Source organism: Rhynchophorus ferrugineus, unplaced genomic scaffold, assembly GCF_030347505.1.
Source record: "Rhynchophorus ferrugineus isolate W39M unplaced genomic scaffold, kcgeb_rfMv2 rfM10, whole genome shotgun sequence".
In the NCBI taxonomy this organism is placed as follows: Eukaryota; Metazoa; Arthropoda; class Insecta; order Coleoptera; family Curculionidae; genus Rhynchophorus; species Rhynchophorus ferrugineus.
In genome coordinates this window covers 11,483,770-11,501,878 of record NW_027472589.1, presented here as the reverse complement: position 1 = coordinate 11,501,878, position 18,109 = coordinate 11,483,770, and the positions used below count along the sequence as shown (strand labels likewise).

The 18,109-nt window shown below is 34.5% G+C and overlaps 1 protein-coding gene across 3 annotated transcripts; it reads right to left on the bottom strand.

The window, feature by feature from the left end:
• Nucleotides 1–897: 897 nt before the first annotated feature.
• Nucleotides 898–17,805, bottom strand: LOC143203681 (dynein regulatory complex protein 11). 3 transcript variants are annotated; one of them, XM_076415929.1, is made up of 15 exons: nt 17,387–17,805; nt 17,145–17,333; nt 14,268–14,409; nt 14,071–14,208; nt 11,239–11,386; nt 11,051–11,181; nt 10,835–11,003; nt 9,997–10,323; nt 9,832–9,940; nt 7,750–7,888; nt 7,472–7,693; nt 1,498–1,624; nt 1,349–1,446; nt 1,166–1,290; nt 898–1,113 (listed from the first exon to the last, which is right to left on the bottom strand). In XM_076415929.1, exons 1-15 carry the CDS (start codon nt 17,630–17,632, stop codon nt 985–987), a joined length of 2,439 nt encoding a protein of 812 aa, XP_076272044.1. In that variant the 5' UTR covers nt 17,633–17,805; the 3' UTR covers nt 898–984. The 3 variants fall into 3 exon arrangements, 2 of the variants coding, with proteins under 2 accessions (XP_076272044.1, XP_076272045.1); XM_076415930.1 differs by having other exon boundaries at nt 990–1,113; nt 1,192–1,290; XR_013007404.1 differs by lacking the exons at nt 898–1,113; nt 1,166–1,290 and having other exon boundaries at nt 7,467–7,693.
• Between the last annotated feature and the right edge of the window lie 304 nt (nt 17,806–18,109).

Genomic DNA, 18,109 nt, shown 5'->3' with positions numbered 1-18,109 from the left:
GGAAATTATTCCATGCGCATCCCAAAATAGAGACGCCATAACTTTGCCAGCCAACTTTTGCGTTTTTCCAGACATTGGAGCGGATTCAACGCGTGTAGTCCACTTGGATGACTGTCGATTGGACTTCGGAGTGAAATGATGGACCATGTTTCATCATTTGTCACGTATCAACGCAAAAATTCGGGTTTATTACTCTTGATCATCTTCAAACGCTGCTCCGAATCATCAACTCGTCGTTGCTTTTGGTCAAAAGTGAGCTCGCGTGGCTCCCACTTTGCACAGAGCTTTCTCATACCCAAATATTCGTGAATGATGTACACATTCAGTTGATATCTTTAGAGTGTCTGCTATTTCATTGTCTTTCAAAACCATTTTGTGGATATTTTAAATGTTTTCGTCGGTAACAACCTCTTTTGCACGTCCACTGCCTTCACCGTCTTCGGTGCTCATTTCACCACTTCTAAACTTAGCATACCAATCCTTAATGGTTGATTTTCCTGGGGCGGTGTCCGGAAACTCGGCCTCAAGCCAAGTTTTTGCTCAACTATATTTTTCCCCTCAAAAAGTAACATTTTATCAACACGCGAAATTCCTTTTTACCCATTTTTTTCACAATAACAAAAGTTGCTTCACTCAAAATGCTGTAATTCACAAACTAATGATCCGATATCTGTCAAATTTATACACGCATCTTTTGAGGGTTATGGCTAACTAAAAAACATATGGATTTAATTCTAATAGCACCATCTATATGCCAGGTAGGGGACTTTTCAATTGACCTGTTAAATGTAACTCATTGAAATGTCTCTACAATAACAAAAAATATTTTCTTCATATGAAGCACAATTAATTAATGTAAAGATACAAAGCTCTTTGATAGTTTCCGAAGGAGTTTATTAAGCCAACGAAAAGTGAAATTTTGAATCAACTCATCTATACACAGTAAAAAATGTCAAAACTTGGTAAATAAAAATAAAAATAATACTACTTCTTCTTTGCGTTAGCCTGTTTGGCCATCATCTCAGCTTCCTCATCCTCTCGCATCTCTATAGCTCTCAGCCGTCTTCTAACCATCGGTACCTTCGTCCACCAAGCTTCTAAAGCTTCGTCTTCCTGAAATTAAAAACATCAAACCGCATTATTCCAAGATATAATCCTAATATACCTCTTTATAGACTGGAGTCCTCTTACATAAAGCATTAACTAACTCTAGAGGACTTAGAGGATGGATCCTCAACTGCAACATTCGTTTAACAGTTATCACTTCTTTGACCGTGCTTTCAATGGATCCTGTAATGATAATGTATCGATTATGCATTGGTCAGTTTATCACAATTGTCGCTTTTACCAACTGTATATCCATCTGATATTTTTGTCATTAGGCTAGTATCAAACTTCCAACTAACCGCCATGTATTGTCCAAGTAAGTGAGTCCAAATATGAAACCTATTTTAAGGAATAATTAACTTGATGGGATATTATTATCATATATACTACCTAGAACTATAGTTAGGGCGTGGAATTATGAAGAATTTCTGATACACTTGCTGAAGAAGTTTCTGGTCACTATCCCAAGGACAGTTGGTGGTTCCGATTAAAATAACTCGATCTTCAGTACTAAAATCTATATTAAATATTATTGTTAAACATACATAGAGTACATCAATTTTGTTATTATAAGTTTTTAAATTTTTTATATAAAATGAGTAAATTAATCATTAATTAATATTGGAACACAATAGAACAAAATAATATATGGTTTATCCAAATTCTTTGACTTAGACGTTGGATTGGCCATCGTTCCGCAATTAGTTAAGTAAAGGCTGCGCAAAAGTAACACGACTGAAGCTGTAAGATTAAGACCACAAAAAGTAGGTTGAAACTGCTCAAAGGCCATTAACCATAAACTGTTCCAATTAGGAAACATTCAAGCTCTTGAAAATGTAAAATATAAATCCCTTAAAATAATTACAGTTCCAAAAGAATCAATACAACAATTTAATATAAAAATATTTCATTAAAAATTTTAATGAGTGAATTATAATAATTAAATGGACAACAATAACAATGCCGATTTTTCACTGATCACGCGACATGCGGCTGTAACAAGTACGTCAAAGTGTCAAGTAATATATTCGGTACTGAACTGAATTTACGTCAAAAAGCGCGTCCTCGATTTAACAGTTTCGCCAAAATTATTTAAATGCCAACATCAATGTCATCGCATTGACATTGTCAGTTACTAAATTAATAAAAATTTTCGGTGAAAAACATTTCAATCGGGCATCTTAAAATATATACCGGTGGAAAAGGCCGACCTTCTGAGGACATCTCTCAACATTTCCTGATATTTTGATTTGGTTAGATTCGAAGTTTGAAGTAAATAAATACATTTACATGGAAGAAAAGCACGATTTAAATTTCTTTTCGCCCACCATTCTTACTAAATTCATTGTTTGTACTAGTTTAAGTATTACATCTACGTCTACTGTTTTAACCTTAAAAAGCAATTTAATTTGATGGATCATATCTCCATCTCTATATCATCACATCTAGATCTAGCATCGACTATTACTCATTTATAGATATCTCTTATCATTCTATATTAAAGAAAATCAATCCAAATGAAGGTAAATTTAAATATGATTTATTTTTCAATGATCCGCGCCAAAAAAAGTCACTAAACTGACTGTAAAAAGTGACATTAACCCAAAGTAAGCGCCCGACTATGATTTAATGACCAAACAAGTGCTGAAAGATCTACGCAGAAATGGAATATAAAGCTTATTAATTTGATTAAGCAGTATTTCATCTAAAACATGTCCCAAATATTTGGAGGATGACTGAAATTATTATGATCTCCAAACCAGGAAAACCTATTTCAGTTGAAAACTAAGGATTTTGAAAAACTCTCGTTGAAACGACTAAAACCAATTATAGAAAATCTAATGCTTGCCCATCAATTTGGCTTTATATACATTCAATAATTGACTAGATGCATAGAAGCACAGGTTGTTTTGCACAATTGGTTTATCCACAATTTTCAGAAAATGTCACCAAAGCAACATAATGGATTTGACACAATAAACCCTTACATCTCAGCTGAAATGTTTAGAATCAAACCAGAGGAAGCTTACTACGAGGATGTTCCATAAAAAGTTCCATAACTGTTTAATTGTTTACTAAACCGATGCTAGGGTACAAATAATGTTATTTCACACGAAAATGATATATTTTATTATGAAAGGAAAGGCAATTATTTCTAACAAAAAACTAGGGAGATTGTGCAAGCTCAGGAAATGCAATTCAATTTAAGTGCTGTTTTAAATTCGTACCTGCGGGCATTTCAAACGTCACCGAGTTCAATGCCCATCCCGGGTGCCATCACTAATTGTACCTTTATGAACAGTCTCCGACGGCAAATTTTAATTAAAAATGTATTATAGATGCTCAGCTGTCGTTCAAGCGCTTGTGTTGTTTTTTGATAATTTCTTTTTGAAGTTGGCGATAATATCCTTTAAAATAAAAGTATAGGAGAAATAAGAATAGTTAATAAATTATAGAATAAATTTATTTTTATATCCCCTTAAAATATATTTCAGGTTTTGCTTTATTTGAGAAAATCTCAATATTTTTATAGATTATGAAATATTCTTTGACCATAAATATTTCAATTTGTTCTTACAATAACTAATTTTTAAAGGTGTGAAGCTAGAAGGACCCATCGGTTCCTACTTTGTCTCTACAATATATTGAATATGTATATAATAAAGACTGGTCATTCTGGTCATTTATAAATAAATACAATCAGTCACTCTTAGACATCGTTCACTACCTTGCTTCCTCTATCATTTCAAAGTCTCGTTAGCATGAGGTATTTGAGATAGAGATGAGAGAACATGCTGATGCTCTAGACCGTGCCCCAGCAGGATTCCCAGTTTTATATATGGTAACCTGGCAGTATAATTTTATATCTATATTTTATTATTTATATGTTAGGTGCTTGGATATATCTTAAATCGCAATATTCATTGGTAAAAAGGCGAAGTATCAATTGTTGAGTTCAGCTTTCCACTACTATTGTTAAATTATTCAGTGTATACTACGAGAGCTGCTGCCGAAGCCCATCAAATACTTTTAGAAATTCATAATGATGCTGCTCCGTAATATACTAATTTTCGATTTTGATTTCAACAATTTAAAAATATAGATTTTTATGTAAAAAAGTCATTCTTTTGCATAAAAAAAACTGGCAAAAGTTGTAGAGAATGATGGAACCCCTTTTGATTAATATATCGTGCCAATTTTTCTAAATAAATTCCGTTTTATAGAGAAAAAATAATCATATATACAGATTCTTACTCTTATTCATGTTTTAAACATTTTTAACGTTTAAATTTTATACTTGTATTTAAACTGACATCATCTTGACATTTTGTTATGTTTATTTTATAATAAAATGTAATGTAATAATCAAACACATTGTTATCACTATAAGGCAAGTGACTATAAATAGAAAAATATTTTTAACATAAAAACACAACCAAATTAACAAAAAATTGAAAATTGAACTTCAAAAAATAAATAAGGAACTCATCAAAAATTAAAAAATAATGAAACTTAGATTTTTAACACAAAAAAAACATTTTAAAATAGTTCTACTAACAGGTCAATTGAAGGTTTTTAGTTAACCCTAACCCTCACAAGATACGTCTATAAATTTGACAGCTGTCGGATCATTAGTTTGTAAATTATAGCATTTTGAGTGAAACAATTTTTTATTATTGTAAAAAAAATATGGATAAAAAGGAATTTCGCGTGTTGATAAAATATTGCTTTTTGAAGGGAAAAAATACAGTTGAAGCAAAAACTTGGCTTGATGCCGAGTTTACGGACACTGCCCCAGGAAAATCAACCATCAAGGATTGGTATGCTAAGTTCAGACGTAGTGAAATGAACACCGAAGAGGGTGAACGCAATGGACGCCCAAAAGAGGTTGATACCGAAGAAAACATTTAAAAAATCCACAAAATGATTTTGAAGGACCGTAAATTGAAACTAAATGAAGTAGCAGACACTCTAAAGATATCAACCGAATGTATACATCATATCATTCATGAATATTTGGGTATGAGAAAGCTCTCTGCAAAGTGCGTACCGTGGGAGCTCATTTTTGATCAAAAACAACGACAAGCGTAATAAACACGAGTTTTTGCATCGATATGTGACAATGGATAAAACATGGCTCCATCATTTCACTCCGAAGTCCAATCGACGGTCATCTTGAGTGGACTGCACACGATGAACCCGCTCCAAAGCGTGGGAAAACGCAACAGTCGACTATCAAGGTTATGGCGTCTGTATTTTGGGATGCGCATGGAATAATTTTCATTGACTACCTTGAAAAAAGAAGGATCATTACATAGCGTATTGTACCGTTTAAAGGACGAAATCGCCGAAAAACATCCGCATTTGAAGAAAAAGAAAGTGCTGCTTCACCAAGACAATGCACCGTGTCAAAAATCCATGAATTGGACTTCGAATTACTTCCTCATCCACCGTATTCTCCAGATCTGGCTCCCAGCGACTATTACCTGTTATCAGATCTCACAGAAGAATGTTGATGATTGTCAGTATTACACATCATGGGACAGACTGTTGGTTATGAGTATTCCCCACAAATTGCGGAAAATAATTTCTTTTAACATGATCAAACACTCTACTCGCCATATTTATTAGAGGCCAACATTGATTGTCGTAATTGTTTACAAATAAAAACAAACAAGAAGGATGACTGTCGACAAAAATATTTGATTCAAATAAAGAAGTGAGGATGAAGACAAATAGATTATTCTGAGAACAAAGATGTAAGAAAAAATACAAAAAAAGGAACAAAAGCAGAAATATAATAATTCGAAAGTCATTATCGACTAATTACAAGATAATATCTTATATACGATATAGCGGTACTGCTGCTACTGCAAGAAAATAATGAATGCAGCACAATTCCACAGCTATGTTGATTTCAATTGTTGAGATTATTAACTTCCATTATTATATTCAATTATATATCTTTTCTAGTGTTGAGAACTATCGATTGAAACCGACTATCGACTGTTTAGTAATTGACTACTTTTTACTATCGACTGTTTCAGTCGCTATTTTTGGTCACTGATTTTGTTTTTACTAGTTTCAGTCGTGTACTTTTAGTTACTATTTTTGGTTCTACTAGTTTCATTCAACTGATTTTTAACGTTCTGGCTCTGTCGTCCTAGCCGCGGCCTTGAGAAAAATGTACCCAATTTATGCTTACACAGATTTATATGTAATATATATAGTTTTGATTTTTTTGATAGTTTGCTTGTAAGTAACAATATATTGTATATCAATTTTATAGCATTTTGGTACGATATTTTTCAAGATTGTTAATGTAATAGGGTAAAAAGATTAAAATTGTGAATGATAAATAGTAAAATACTTTTGACTGTTATTATCGCAATAATAGGTAATATTTAGATAATCGATTCTCGTTAAAAAATATTTCCGTTCAAAAATAAATAAAAATATAATGAATAATAATTTTCATGAATTAGTTTTTTTTTCTATGATCAGGTATATGTTTAATTTGGTATTATGGTTATTGTATATCTTTAGTTTTTAGGTTTTGTTTAAGTTCTATTGTATTGTATATATTTGTTATAGTATATTATTTGAAAATAGCAATTAACATACTAAAATATCATAAAACACTTGTCGGATAGTATTCTCTTCCACAGAAAAATTCCATTCCTTTTAACAGATTCACAGAACATTCAAACATAAAAGTAATTCTACTTCCTTTAAAATTAAATTATTACTTGCATGTTAATAGAATTCAGTAATTTTTTTTAAAGTTAGTACCTGAAGGAATATGTATATCTCGGTCTCGCTTATACTACCGTTGAAAAATATAAGCACATATAAAATTACCTAGTCAAAGCAATTATCTCCGTCCTTTCCTCTCTCACAACTTATACAGGAAAAGGTTCGTACATCTTCGTCTGACATCATGAATGGAAAAAAACAGTCGAACCGTGCATTTTAGTGAAAATAGTAATTACTATAGTAATAGTAGTAATAGTAATTACTATTTTCAGTCGCTAGTTTTTTGACTATCGACTGTTTTGTGACTATCGACTGTTTCAATTGTTTTCAGTCGATAGTTCCCAACGCTAATTTTTACGTATATGTTCAGGAGTGACTTGAGAGTTTTCAAAAAAATCTAGAAGATGTTGATAATAATGCACAGCTAGATCACTTTTGTATGTCAAACATTGATAAAAATATTAGAAAAATTAATGATCTTAATCAATCTAACTAACTGAGTAATGAAAAATTTGGACGAACTTAGTAGCTTAGGAAATTATTTAAAGATTTATAGCGAAATCACCCTTGTCATATTGTGATTGCACCTCAGATATATTTACCGTACTTTTTACAATCTTGGGAAGATCCTTCTTCAGTCTTTTCGGGTCAGTCTTGTCAGTTTTCGGAATTTTTTTCACGAATGGCCTCTCAGCGTTGTCCATGAAAATGATGGATGGCTGTAGCAGTCTCGAGACTTTCACCACCAGATGTATTAGCATAATTAGTCCGGATTTTCCTGGATATTTCCCCACTATATTGGAAGGAGTTATGTCGAATAGAACAGCTCCTAAAAAATAATCAATATTTGGTTGACTTTTTATATTAGTGGCAGTCTTAAGGTACCTAATTCATTACATACGGCATGAACCAGCATGTCTTTGCCAGACCCTTTCGGTCCTGCTAAAAGAACGGATTTCACGTGCGGTGTAGTTTGGTGAAGATGGTCGGTAAGCATGGGAATAATACAGCATTCGGTTAAAACCTAAAACAAATCCATTTGGTGAGGTTAGTAACAGAACTGAGGGAACCTTGACCCTCCTCAGTTGGAGGATTCGGCAGCTTCTTGAGGAGACTCAAAACCCTTCCCTGTGAATAGACTTTACGTTATTCCAGCATCTTCCAGCAGCCAATAGACAGTAGCGGTATTTAATTATAAAGGATTTCTATGGATATGGATTTCTCTCGATAAATGGCATTTTAGTAAGGGTGAATATAAAATAAGGTTAGCTGTCATTAAGGAAATAAGGTAAGAAATAAGCATATGTATCCCATGTTGCGAAATCAGTTTAAGGTACATTAGGTTAGATAAGGAAGAAATTGGATTGATCTGCGTATTTTAGATATTTCCTAATTATTCTTTAAAATTATTTACCAGACCTAATTTGTCAAGGGTTAGTTTTAAATGAATGAAAACTTATAAAAATATATCTATTACTGTTATTTGTAATCACATATTGTGAATAATTATTAACAGGTTAGTTGAAAAGTCCCCGGCCTGACACATAGCTGGCGCTACTAGAATTAAATCCATATATTTTTAGTTAGCCTAACGCTCAAAAGATGCGTGTACAAATTTGACAGCTATCGGATCATTAGTTTGTGAATTATAGCACTTTTAGTGAAGCAACTTTTGTTATTGTGAAAAAAATGGATAAAAAGGAATTACGCGTGTTGATAAAATGTTGCTTTTTGAAGGGAAAAAATACAGTTGAAGCAAAAACTTGGCTTGATACTAAGTTTCCGGACACTGCCCCAGGAAAATCAACCATCAAGGATTGGTATGCTTAGTTTAGACGTGGTGAAATGAGCACCGTAGACGGTGAACGCAGTGGACTCCCAAAATAGATTGTTACCGACGAAAAAATTCAAAACATTTCAAACGGTCCAATAACGCTATGTAATAATCGCTGTTGATGGTCCTTCCTTTTTGAAGGTAGTCAATGAAAATTATGCGCATCCCAAAATATAGATGCCATAACCTTACCAGCCGACCGTTGTGCAATCTACTAGGATGACTGTCGATTGGACTTTGGAGTGAAATGATGAAGCCATGTTTCATCCATTGTCACATATTGACGCAAAAACTCAGGTTTATTATGCTTGATCATCTTCAAACACTGGTTCGAATCATCAACTCATCATTGTTTTCGGTCAAAAGTGAGTTCACGCGGCACCCACTTTGCACAGAACTTTCTCATACCCAAATTTTCACTTTACGGTCATTCAAAATCATTTTGTGGATTTTTTAAATGTTTTCGTCGGTAACAACGTCTTTTGGGCGTCTACTACTACGTTCATAGACTTCGGTGCTCATTTCACCACGTCTAAACGTATCATTGATGGTTGATTTTTCTGGGACAGTGTCCGGAGACTCGGCATCAAGCCAAGTTTTTGCTTCAACTGTATTTTTTCCCTTCAAAAAGCAATATTTTAAAAACATGCAAAGTTCCTTTTTATCCAATTTTTTTCACAATAACAAAAGTTGCTTCACTCAAAATGCTATAATTCACAAACTAATGATCCGGCAGCTGTCCAATTTATACACGCATCTTTTGAGTGTTAGGGCTAGCTAAAAAAACATATGGATTTAATTCTAGTAGCGCCATCTATTTGTCCGGCTGGGGACTTTTCAAGTGACCTGTTAATTATGGTTTTACTAGAAAGATGGAAAAAGGTCAACAATCAAAACGGCACATCTATCATTAATTAGTGTTTAGAAACTTGGATAAACAAATTCGAACATTATTACTGACTATTAAAAATCATTCAGTAATTCTGTTTGCTTCCTGTTTATTATATTATATGATTTACTTTATGAAGCAGCTTAAAATCCTACCTAAATGATGAGAAAGAAACAGCAAAACAAAATAAAACACAATAATATATACAATTTTATATCATAAAACATCAAATTTATTGTTTTACCTGTCGGATATCTCCCAAATCTATCCGTGGCTCTTTTCCTTTGTTATACGCAGCAGGAGGATTAAAGGATCTTTCCCCCTTAAAGTGTCTCAGCCATACCTCAGGATACCTGTCCCAAATGAAGCAACATTAATCGTTATACCATTAACCATCGGTATTAGCTGCCTTTTAATGATGCCGTTTGCCACCAATTCCTCGAATAACGATTCGGTTGTACGATCAGGTGTCAAGTCCTTTTCCTTTTTCTTCTTCCCCTTCTTGCCGGTTTTCCTCGCTTTCTTGCTCGACTTCTTCTTGCCCTTGTGGCCTCTGTCTTTATCGAAGGCCTCCTGAAGCAACAGGAGTTCCGCCTTCATCATTTCATCGACAATTTTTCGTAAATCGTTCTCCATGTTGGTCATTTGTTCGTGTTCGATTATATCCTTGTAGTGGTACTGTCTGGGGTTCGCTGATTCGTTTTTGTTTCTCCAGATTTCTTCGTATTCTTCTTTCCTACAAATAACGTTTTTGCCAACAAATTTGGTTATTTTTTTTGGTTTGGTTTGGTGTTGGTTATTTGATTTAATATTATAATGGGTAGACCAAGTAAAGGTGCAGCCCATATGAGGAAATATATAAATAAAGAAAAGATGATTGAAAATAAGGAGCGCTTCAGGCCTCGAGGTCCCGCTACCTAGCCCAGGTGATTTAACAAATGTTTTAACTGAACAACAAAAAGTTGTTGTCCCCGCCGGTAATCGAACCCGCAACCTTCGTTTGGGAGATAAACGCTTTAACCATTACACCATAGAAGCAGTTGTCTACAATATTTCCACGAGATCTTATATACTATATTTAGTGTTCAAAAAAGAAACTAAATGGCTTTTGTACTGAACGACTTCCGATTTTCCGTTACATATAGTATTATATCTCAGCAATAATATTATTCACAAATATCTGATTATTTTTTGTTTTACAACATTAAAAATATTATTCTTTTTATATTGTATAAAAAAAAACTTACCTAATATTTAATTCTGGGGCAAAAGTTGACACTATAGCTTTCAATTTGCCATCTTCGTCTTCCGTCTCATTCGGAGTACCTTCCTTCGGGCTTTTCGAGGTCTTGTCTTTTTTCGACTTGGAGTCCTTGGACGAGGCCGGTGTGGATTTGCTGGTTTCACTCTCGGTACCTAGAAAATCGAACTGAAGAATATAGCGAGACTCCGATGTTTATCACCTTGTTGACTTAGTAGCAATCGGGAAGCACTCCTCTCCGAACCAGTATATTCGGGAATTTTTCCTGTTTGTGCTTTATATTCGTGTAACCAACCTCTGACCTGATCACTGAGCTGTTCTAGTATGGGTCCCCTAGCCAGAAGTGATGGTTGGATCAAAGATTTTCAACATGTAGTGTTTTTTTTGTACCTCTGTGTTTTCTCCAGTTGTTTCCTAATGCTCTTAACATCGGCTTCGTATTCCTTTTGGCGTTTCTTCTGTAACTCTCGCCGATTCTCCTGAATCTGTAAATCCTTTAAGAGTTCTTCATTCTTCTTCTTGGGTGGTGGAATCATTCCTACGTAAAGAAAAACGGAAGACCAATAATTATCTTAGCCATACTATCTTACTGCAATTTAAATTCGATGCTTAAGGACGTAATTTCAGTGGACCCTCACTATCAACACATCATACTCGGTTCAGTGGGATTGAGACGTGTGAGAAGATAGCAAGAAATTGTGACTAATCCAGATTTTTCCAGATCGTCCTTAATTTACTTAACAGGTCAATTAAAAAGTCCCCAGCCTGACTATGTGTCGCGCTACTAGAATTAAATCCATATGTTTTTTAGTTAGCGCTAATCCTCAAAAGTTGCGTGTATAAATTTGAGAGCTGTCGGATCATTAGTTTGTGAATTATAGCATTTTGAGTGAAGCAACTTTTGTTATTGTGAAAAAAAATTCGCGTGTTGATAAAATGTTGCTTTTTGAAGGGAAAAAATACAGTTGAAGCAAAAACTTGGCTTGATACCGAGTTTCCGGACATTGCCCCAGGAAAATCAACCATCAAGGATTGGTATGCTAAGTTTAGACGTGGTGAAATGAGCACCGAAGACGGTGAACGCAGTGGATACCCAAAAGAGGGTAAATTTTCGTCGAATGAAGAGGCAATCGACGAAACTGAAGCCTATTTTGAAGCAAAGGACAAATCGTGCTACAAAAATGGTATCGAAAAGTTGGATGGTCGCTATAATCAGTGTATCACCCTTGAAGAGAATTATGTTGAATAAAAAGAACTAATTTTGCCAAAATAATATGTTTTACTATGGTAGGCCGGGGACTTTTCAATTGACCTGTTATTCTCGAATACTATAAATCCTCACTCACAGCTACTGAAGATAGACCCCTTCATCAATATCCTCGTTATGCACCAGCGTTGCCAACTTGGAGATTTCCCCAATCTGCGGAAATTTATTTGAGAGTCACATTATATAGTGAAAATATAGGATTTTAACATCTTATTGTAATCATGTTATCCATAGCCCGAGTCGAAACACTTCTATAAGAACTCCAAATACCTTAATAATTAAGTCCTGTTTATGCTGAAATCGACATTAGATAAAAGCTGTAAAAGTATGGAAATTTTCTTTAATGACAATAATTGAAGAGATTCAAAAATTTGGTGGCAGTATAAATTTTAACTCATCAAGCAAAATGATTACAAGAATAATATGGAAAAAATTGTAACGTTATAATTCATAGCATTACACTTTATGTTATAAAAATATAAAAGAAACCATTTTTTCTCCCCTATTTGAGGAATTTGATGAATTGGCAACCCGGCTTAACACTTAGCATATTTTACACTCATAAAATGCCACCCTTCGAAAATGATTTCAATCGCTGTTTGTCAGTTTTATTAACATCGGAAAACCCACCCAAGCTCCTTAGATTCCTTGAAATTAGACCTTTAATATATCCCAAATTTTGTAAATCCACTTGTTCTTTTAAAACTTGTACATATTTTCTGTGATCTTCCCCGTCTACACTTACTCTATATACCTAATTTTATTGTCCTTAATTAACTGTAGATTCATTCATATATATTGTTTAGTATTGTTTCTTTTTATTTTGTACCATTAACTATTCTATTATTTATATGTGTTATATTGCGCTAGTGATAGGACCTTGTCTCTGAAGACGTTACAATGACGTCTTCAATGGAACAAGGAGGTGTGTTTATGACGAGATGTCTGAGATGTCTAGATTTAGAGGTTTGATTTAAATTAGAATAGATTTAAACTCTCAGTGTCGTTTTGTAGCAAGTTAAATAAAATAATTTTTGGAAGTAAAATATGTATATATGTAATTTGTAAAAGGAATCAACGTTTTTATAAATGATGTTTTAAGATGTTTGAGTAAATAATCGCAGGGGAGAGAAATATTATTCCAGACCATCAATTTGGCTTCCGTAATAAACATGGAACAATAGAACAAATACATAGATTAGTCAACCAAATTAACAAAAACCTAAACGATAAAAAATATACGCACTTTCAACAGCTGACCTACTGACCTCAAGAAACACTACTGTTGCAATATATGCTGACGATACAGCGATGTTGTCATCACACGAGGATCCAATATCAGCCACAAGAAACTTCCAACTTCACCTTAACAAAGTCGAATTGTGTTTGAAAACGTGGCTTATCAAAGCAAATGAGACAAAATCTACCCATATGACATTCACCTTTTGCAGAAGGGTATGTCCCTCAGTAAAATTGAATAATCATGAAATTCCGCAAGCAAACAACGTTGAATATCTGGGAATGCATTTCGATCGACGTTTGACATGGAAAAAACATATAGTGACAAAACGCAAACAGCAAACAAAGATTTAATAGTCTCTAGAATAAGCTAGAATAGTTTTTAGAATAAATTAGAATAGATTTTAAAATAAGTTAGAATAGTATCTAGAATAACATTTAGATTATACGTTTTACAGTAGATCACTTACTGAAGTGAATATGGTACATGTCAGGATAATTATATTATATATTATATAACTGAAGATGTTTGAGTCATAAGGAGCTAAATCTTCCATGTGATCAGTTGAATATTACTTACTTCAATTGTGTGATGTTTGTTTTAGATGTATGAGAAGATAAATTATCTTGATACATTTTTTATAAACTAGTTTCACTACTGCTTGTATCTAATTTGATCCAACAGGTTTCAGCAATAGTTTGAGCATACTACTCACCTATTAGAAGCATCTCTTGTAATTTTCTTCTCTTGGTAGCTCGCCTGGCGATGTATCCTCGCCATATTTTCTGGATTTTCAGCGCCGCGGCTAAATTAATACCGTGTCCAGCCTCCTCCTCTCCCTCCTCTCCTTCACCTTACGAGATCAAAACAATTTTGCAAATCGGCATAGGAAAATATGGCGGTAAAACATACCGGTTGCTGTTGGTTTGCTTTTTTCCTTCATGCTTCTGATTTCCTTCATAAACTGAGCCCTGAGCCGACCTTGTCTGGCTCGTTCGTGAGTTTGGATGATCAGGATTGCTTGTTGCTCAGACATGGGGACTTTTTCTTCGACCTTATGTTATAATATTTTAGTTATATAAATTATATACTGTTATATGTATAGGTTATTACTGTTCCGGCCTTATAATAAAACAGCCGATGAACGTCATAAATGACAAATGACGTCATGGCAATATACATTGCAGTTGATGAAAAAAATAGATTAACTTAGAACTTAAAATTTATTTTCTTCGTGAACCTACAAAGGTGGTCCAATAAGTAAATTTAAAAAAATGGTTTGGAAAAAGTCGCGATTTATTTCTCAATATAGTTTGCTTTTAGCTCGATACAGTTGATTCAGCGATGCTCTAACTTCTTTAACCCTTTGTAAATACAATTTTTCGAGGTCTGCGAAGATAACGGCGATAACCTCATCATTCGACTCAAATTTCTGTCTGGCGAGTGACTTTTTCAAGTTTGAAAACAAAAAGATCGGCGTAGTGCAGCCCTGTGACCACTTTCCCCTTCTCCAGGTAGTCGATATAGGTCACACCTTGTGAATTCCAGAAAACGGTGGCCATCACCTTTCTGGTCGATAAAGCAGTCTTCGCCTTTTTCGGGACACGTTCGCCGGGTGAAATCCTCTGTTTCGATTGTTCCTTAGTCTCTGGTATGTACCAGTGGATCCATGTTTCATCAACGTCACGAAACGACGCAGAAACGCCTTCAGGTAGCGCTTAGACAGCGTCAAGCACTGCTGTGAAGATGTCTCCCGGTGGCGTTAGTTGTCCTGAATGAGCCAACGCGGCATCCATCGCTCCGACAAACTTCTGATTCCCAAAATTTCATGTAGGATATGACCCACGCGGTCTTTTGAGATGCCTAACGTCTCAGCTATCTCACGCATCTTCAATGGGCGGCTTACAATGACGAGATCTTGAATTTTTGTTATATTATCTTCCGTGGTAGCCGTTTTCGGGGCAGCTGGATGTGGCTCAGCAAAAAGCGACGTGTGACCCTCGTTGAAGTTGGTTGAAAACAAAAATCTAATCACCGACCGATACTGCTCTTTTTTCCTTTTTTCTAAAATCCGCGGACACGTCCGCTTCCACACGCGGTTGAAACAAAGCCAGCAATCCGATTCCTCTGAAATTTCGACAGCAACCGTCTACAAGAATGCACTACACATTAGAAAATTTCTGTTGCGATAATGGCGCCATCGGGCGTTGAAGCTAAGTACTTATCGGACCGCCCTCCTATATCTCGAAAACTTAATAAGTTATTTAAAAAGTAAAAAATACCCATACTATATACTGCGTATAAATGTAGTATGTATTTCAAACCCCTACTTCACTCTTATTATATGAAAGTAGATCTTATAGAGTGTATTCAAAGTTATTTTGTACATACGTTATCAAGATGTTTAATGTTTTGCCTGTCGCGATTTGTAAATTCATTCATTTTATTATAGTTAAAAAAAGACACAATGCTGTCTGATTAGTTCGAACGCGTAAACGAATGAGCCTGTCAATGTCGTCCGGTTGTCAGACGTATTCTTGAATGCTTGAAGCAATAGTTATAAGAGGTTATGACTCTAACCTATAATCTATTGTGGCTATATAACTGTAGTTCTTAGATGTATTATAATGTTAAAATAAATTATATTTGATAAAATTTTTGTTCAATTATTTTATTAAGATTAGAATTTTGTTGTATGTCAAAACCAAACTGAACTAAAATTCAGAGCTGACGCGGCAACATTGCGACTTTCTGACGTCACAAATTTAAATGACATATATACAAAATAACTTTGAATAGACCATAAACATCGAAAAATAGAGATTTAACTTTATAGGAAATTTTGGGAAAATGTTTCGCGACATCCAACATGTGGATGTTGCTACTTTTAACTTATTACTTGTTTTAATCGCGACGGGATTTGGTTCTTTTCTTCTCTATAGCGGTTTTATTGTTTATTTGTTTCTAGGGTCATTTTTAGGGTGCCTAACCTAAGGAGCAAAGCATTTAGATTTTTACAACGTTTAGAGATTAACTTATTAGTTTATTAGTATGTATAAGACGGCAGTACAACAAGTAAAGTGAATTCTCGATCTAGAAAGTGTTATGAACGCTGATACACAGATAATAGGGAAATGCAGAATAGTTTTACTTGGAAAAAGTATTTAGCTGTCTTGTCTAGCTGTCAAACTGACTGGATTAACTATCAAAGAGATTTTTAATCGTTACAATTAAACGTGACGTCAGGGCAGTGCCAAACTTTATCAAAGAGTCAACCAAATTACTTGAATGGCCGATTTAGCCCCATCTGGATGTTGGGCAAAGCAAAATTTTCTCCGGAGGCTCCTATTGAGATGTCTCTCTATTTCTCTATGACTGTAGTCGGGAAACCAACCGAGAATATACTACACGTTAGTAAATTTCTGTTTCGATGGTGGCACCATCGGGTGTTGAAGCTAAATACTTATCGGACCGTCCTCGTATATCTCGAAAACTCATTAAATTATTTAAAAAGTAAAATATACCCATACTATACCGTATTAAATACAGCGTATAAACGTAGTATGCATTTCACACCCCTTCTTCAGCCTTATTATATAAAAGTGGATCTTATATATAAAAAGTTGGTCATCCTTGATATATATACGAACAACAAAATATTGACATTGTTCTAAAAATTCTGTTAAAATTAGCTGCTATTCTAGTCAGTAACAAGTTGTAATATCAAAAAGAGCCCGGAAGATGGTCCAGTTTTACAGAAGGTGTTAGAAATAACTTTTAAAACCAAACCTTCTCGGTAAATCCCAGTTTATCCAAGACCTCTTCAATGATCCTCTTTTTATATGCAATATCGTCCTCCCTCTCCAAGCGAAAGCAAGTGGGTACTTGCAGTTCAGCGTCGTACGGAGTCAAGTTCAATTTCTCCAGTATGTCCCCGCAATGGGTCCAGTCGTTCAAATCAGCTTCCACCAAATCCGCCTGAAATGCGTGATTTTATTTCAACGTTCGTAGAATTACGACCTCTCCTTTACCTTGAGTTCTAGGATTCGTCCTAGGGTTGCTTCGAGTAGTTTCCTCAACAGTATCCTCTTCTGGGGCTGTACCATTTGGTCCACGCACGTTGCCAGTTGGTTAGCTGACACTATATAGCGGATATACAATGTTGCCAGTAGATTACGATGTTCTCGACGGTCTGCTTGTGTTGGTTCGCTTGTTAGCGTCGCCACCAGATAATGATGCGTTTGTTTGAAAAGTTCGTCATAATATTTGTGAGACATTTTGAAAGGAACACGATCGACAAGCTATCACTGATTAATGAATCGCATAAAACATAAGAGGGTAGTATATATAGTTGTGTGACGGTATTGATTAACACAGGCAGCAGCTGTTGGGTCTTTAGAGTTACCAAGGTAGCTTGAATTGACGAAACGTTATTCACCGGCAAAGTATCGAAATATATATTTAAAAATAACTTTTTCATTTTGAGAAATTGAAAAAGAGTTCACTATAATAATTTGTTATTTATTTCTACCTCTATATCCTTGCAAACAACATAGAATATCTGAGTTTAAAAAACAAATTTAATAACCCACAAATATAACTGAAATTCATTATAAATTATTGTTAAACATGACAAGTTCTATTTTTGCTCTAAAGTAAACATATATCCCAAAATGATTATAAGTTCTATTCCTATAACGAAAAATAAAACTAAAAAAAATTGTAGATGGTAGATAAAATTGCCGCGAAACCTT

What these genes read in the sequence shown, in the direction of transcription:
- LOC143203681 (XM_076415929.1), bottom strand. Translation starts at nt 17,632, where the DNA reads ATGTCTCACAAATATTATGACGAACTTTTCAAACAAACGCATCATTAT. An exon ending in GCCCCAGAATTAAATATTAG is followed by an intron (nt 10,324 to 10,834) that starts GTAAGTTTTTTT and finishes CGTTATTTGTAG; the next exon opens with GAAAGAAGAATACGAAGAAA. An exon ending in TGCCGTATGTAATGAATTAG is followed by an intron (nt 7,694 to 7,749) that starts GTACCTTAAGAC and finishes ATTATTTTTTAG; the next exon opens with GAGCTGTTCTATTCGACATA.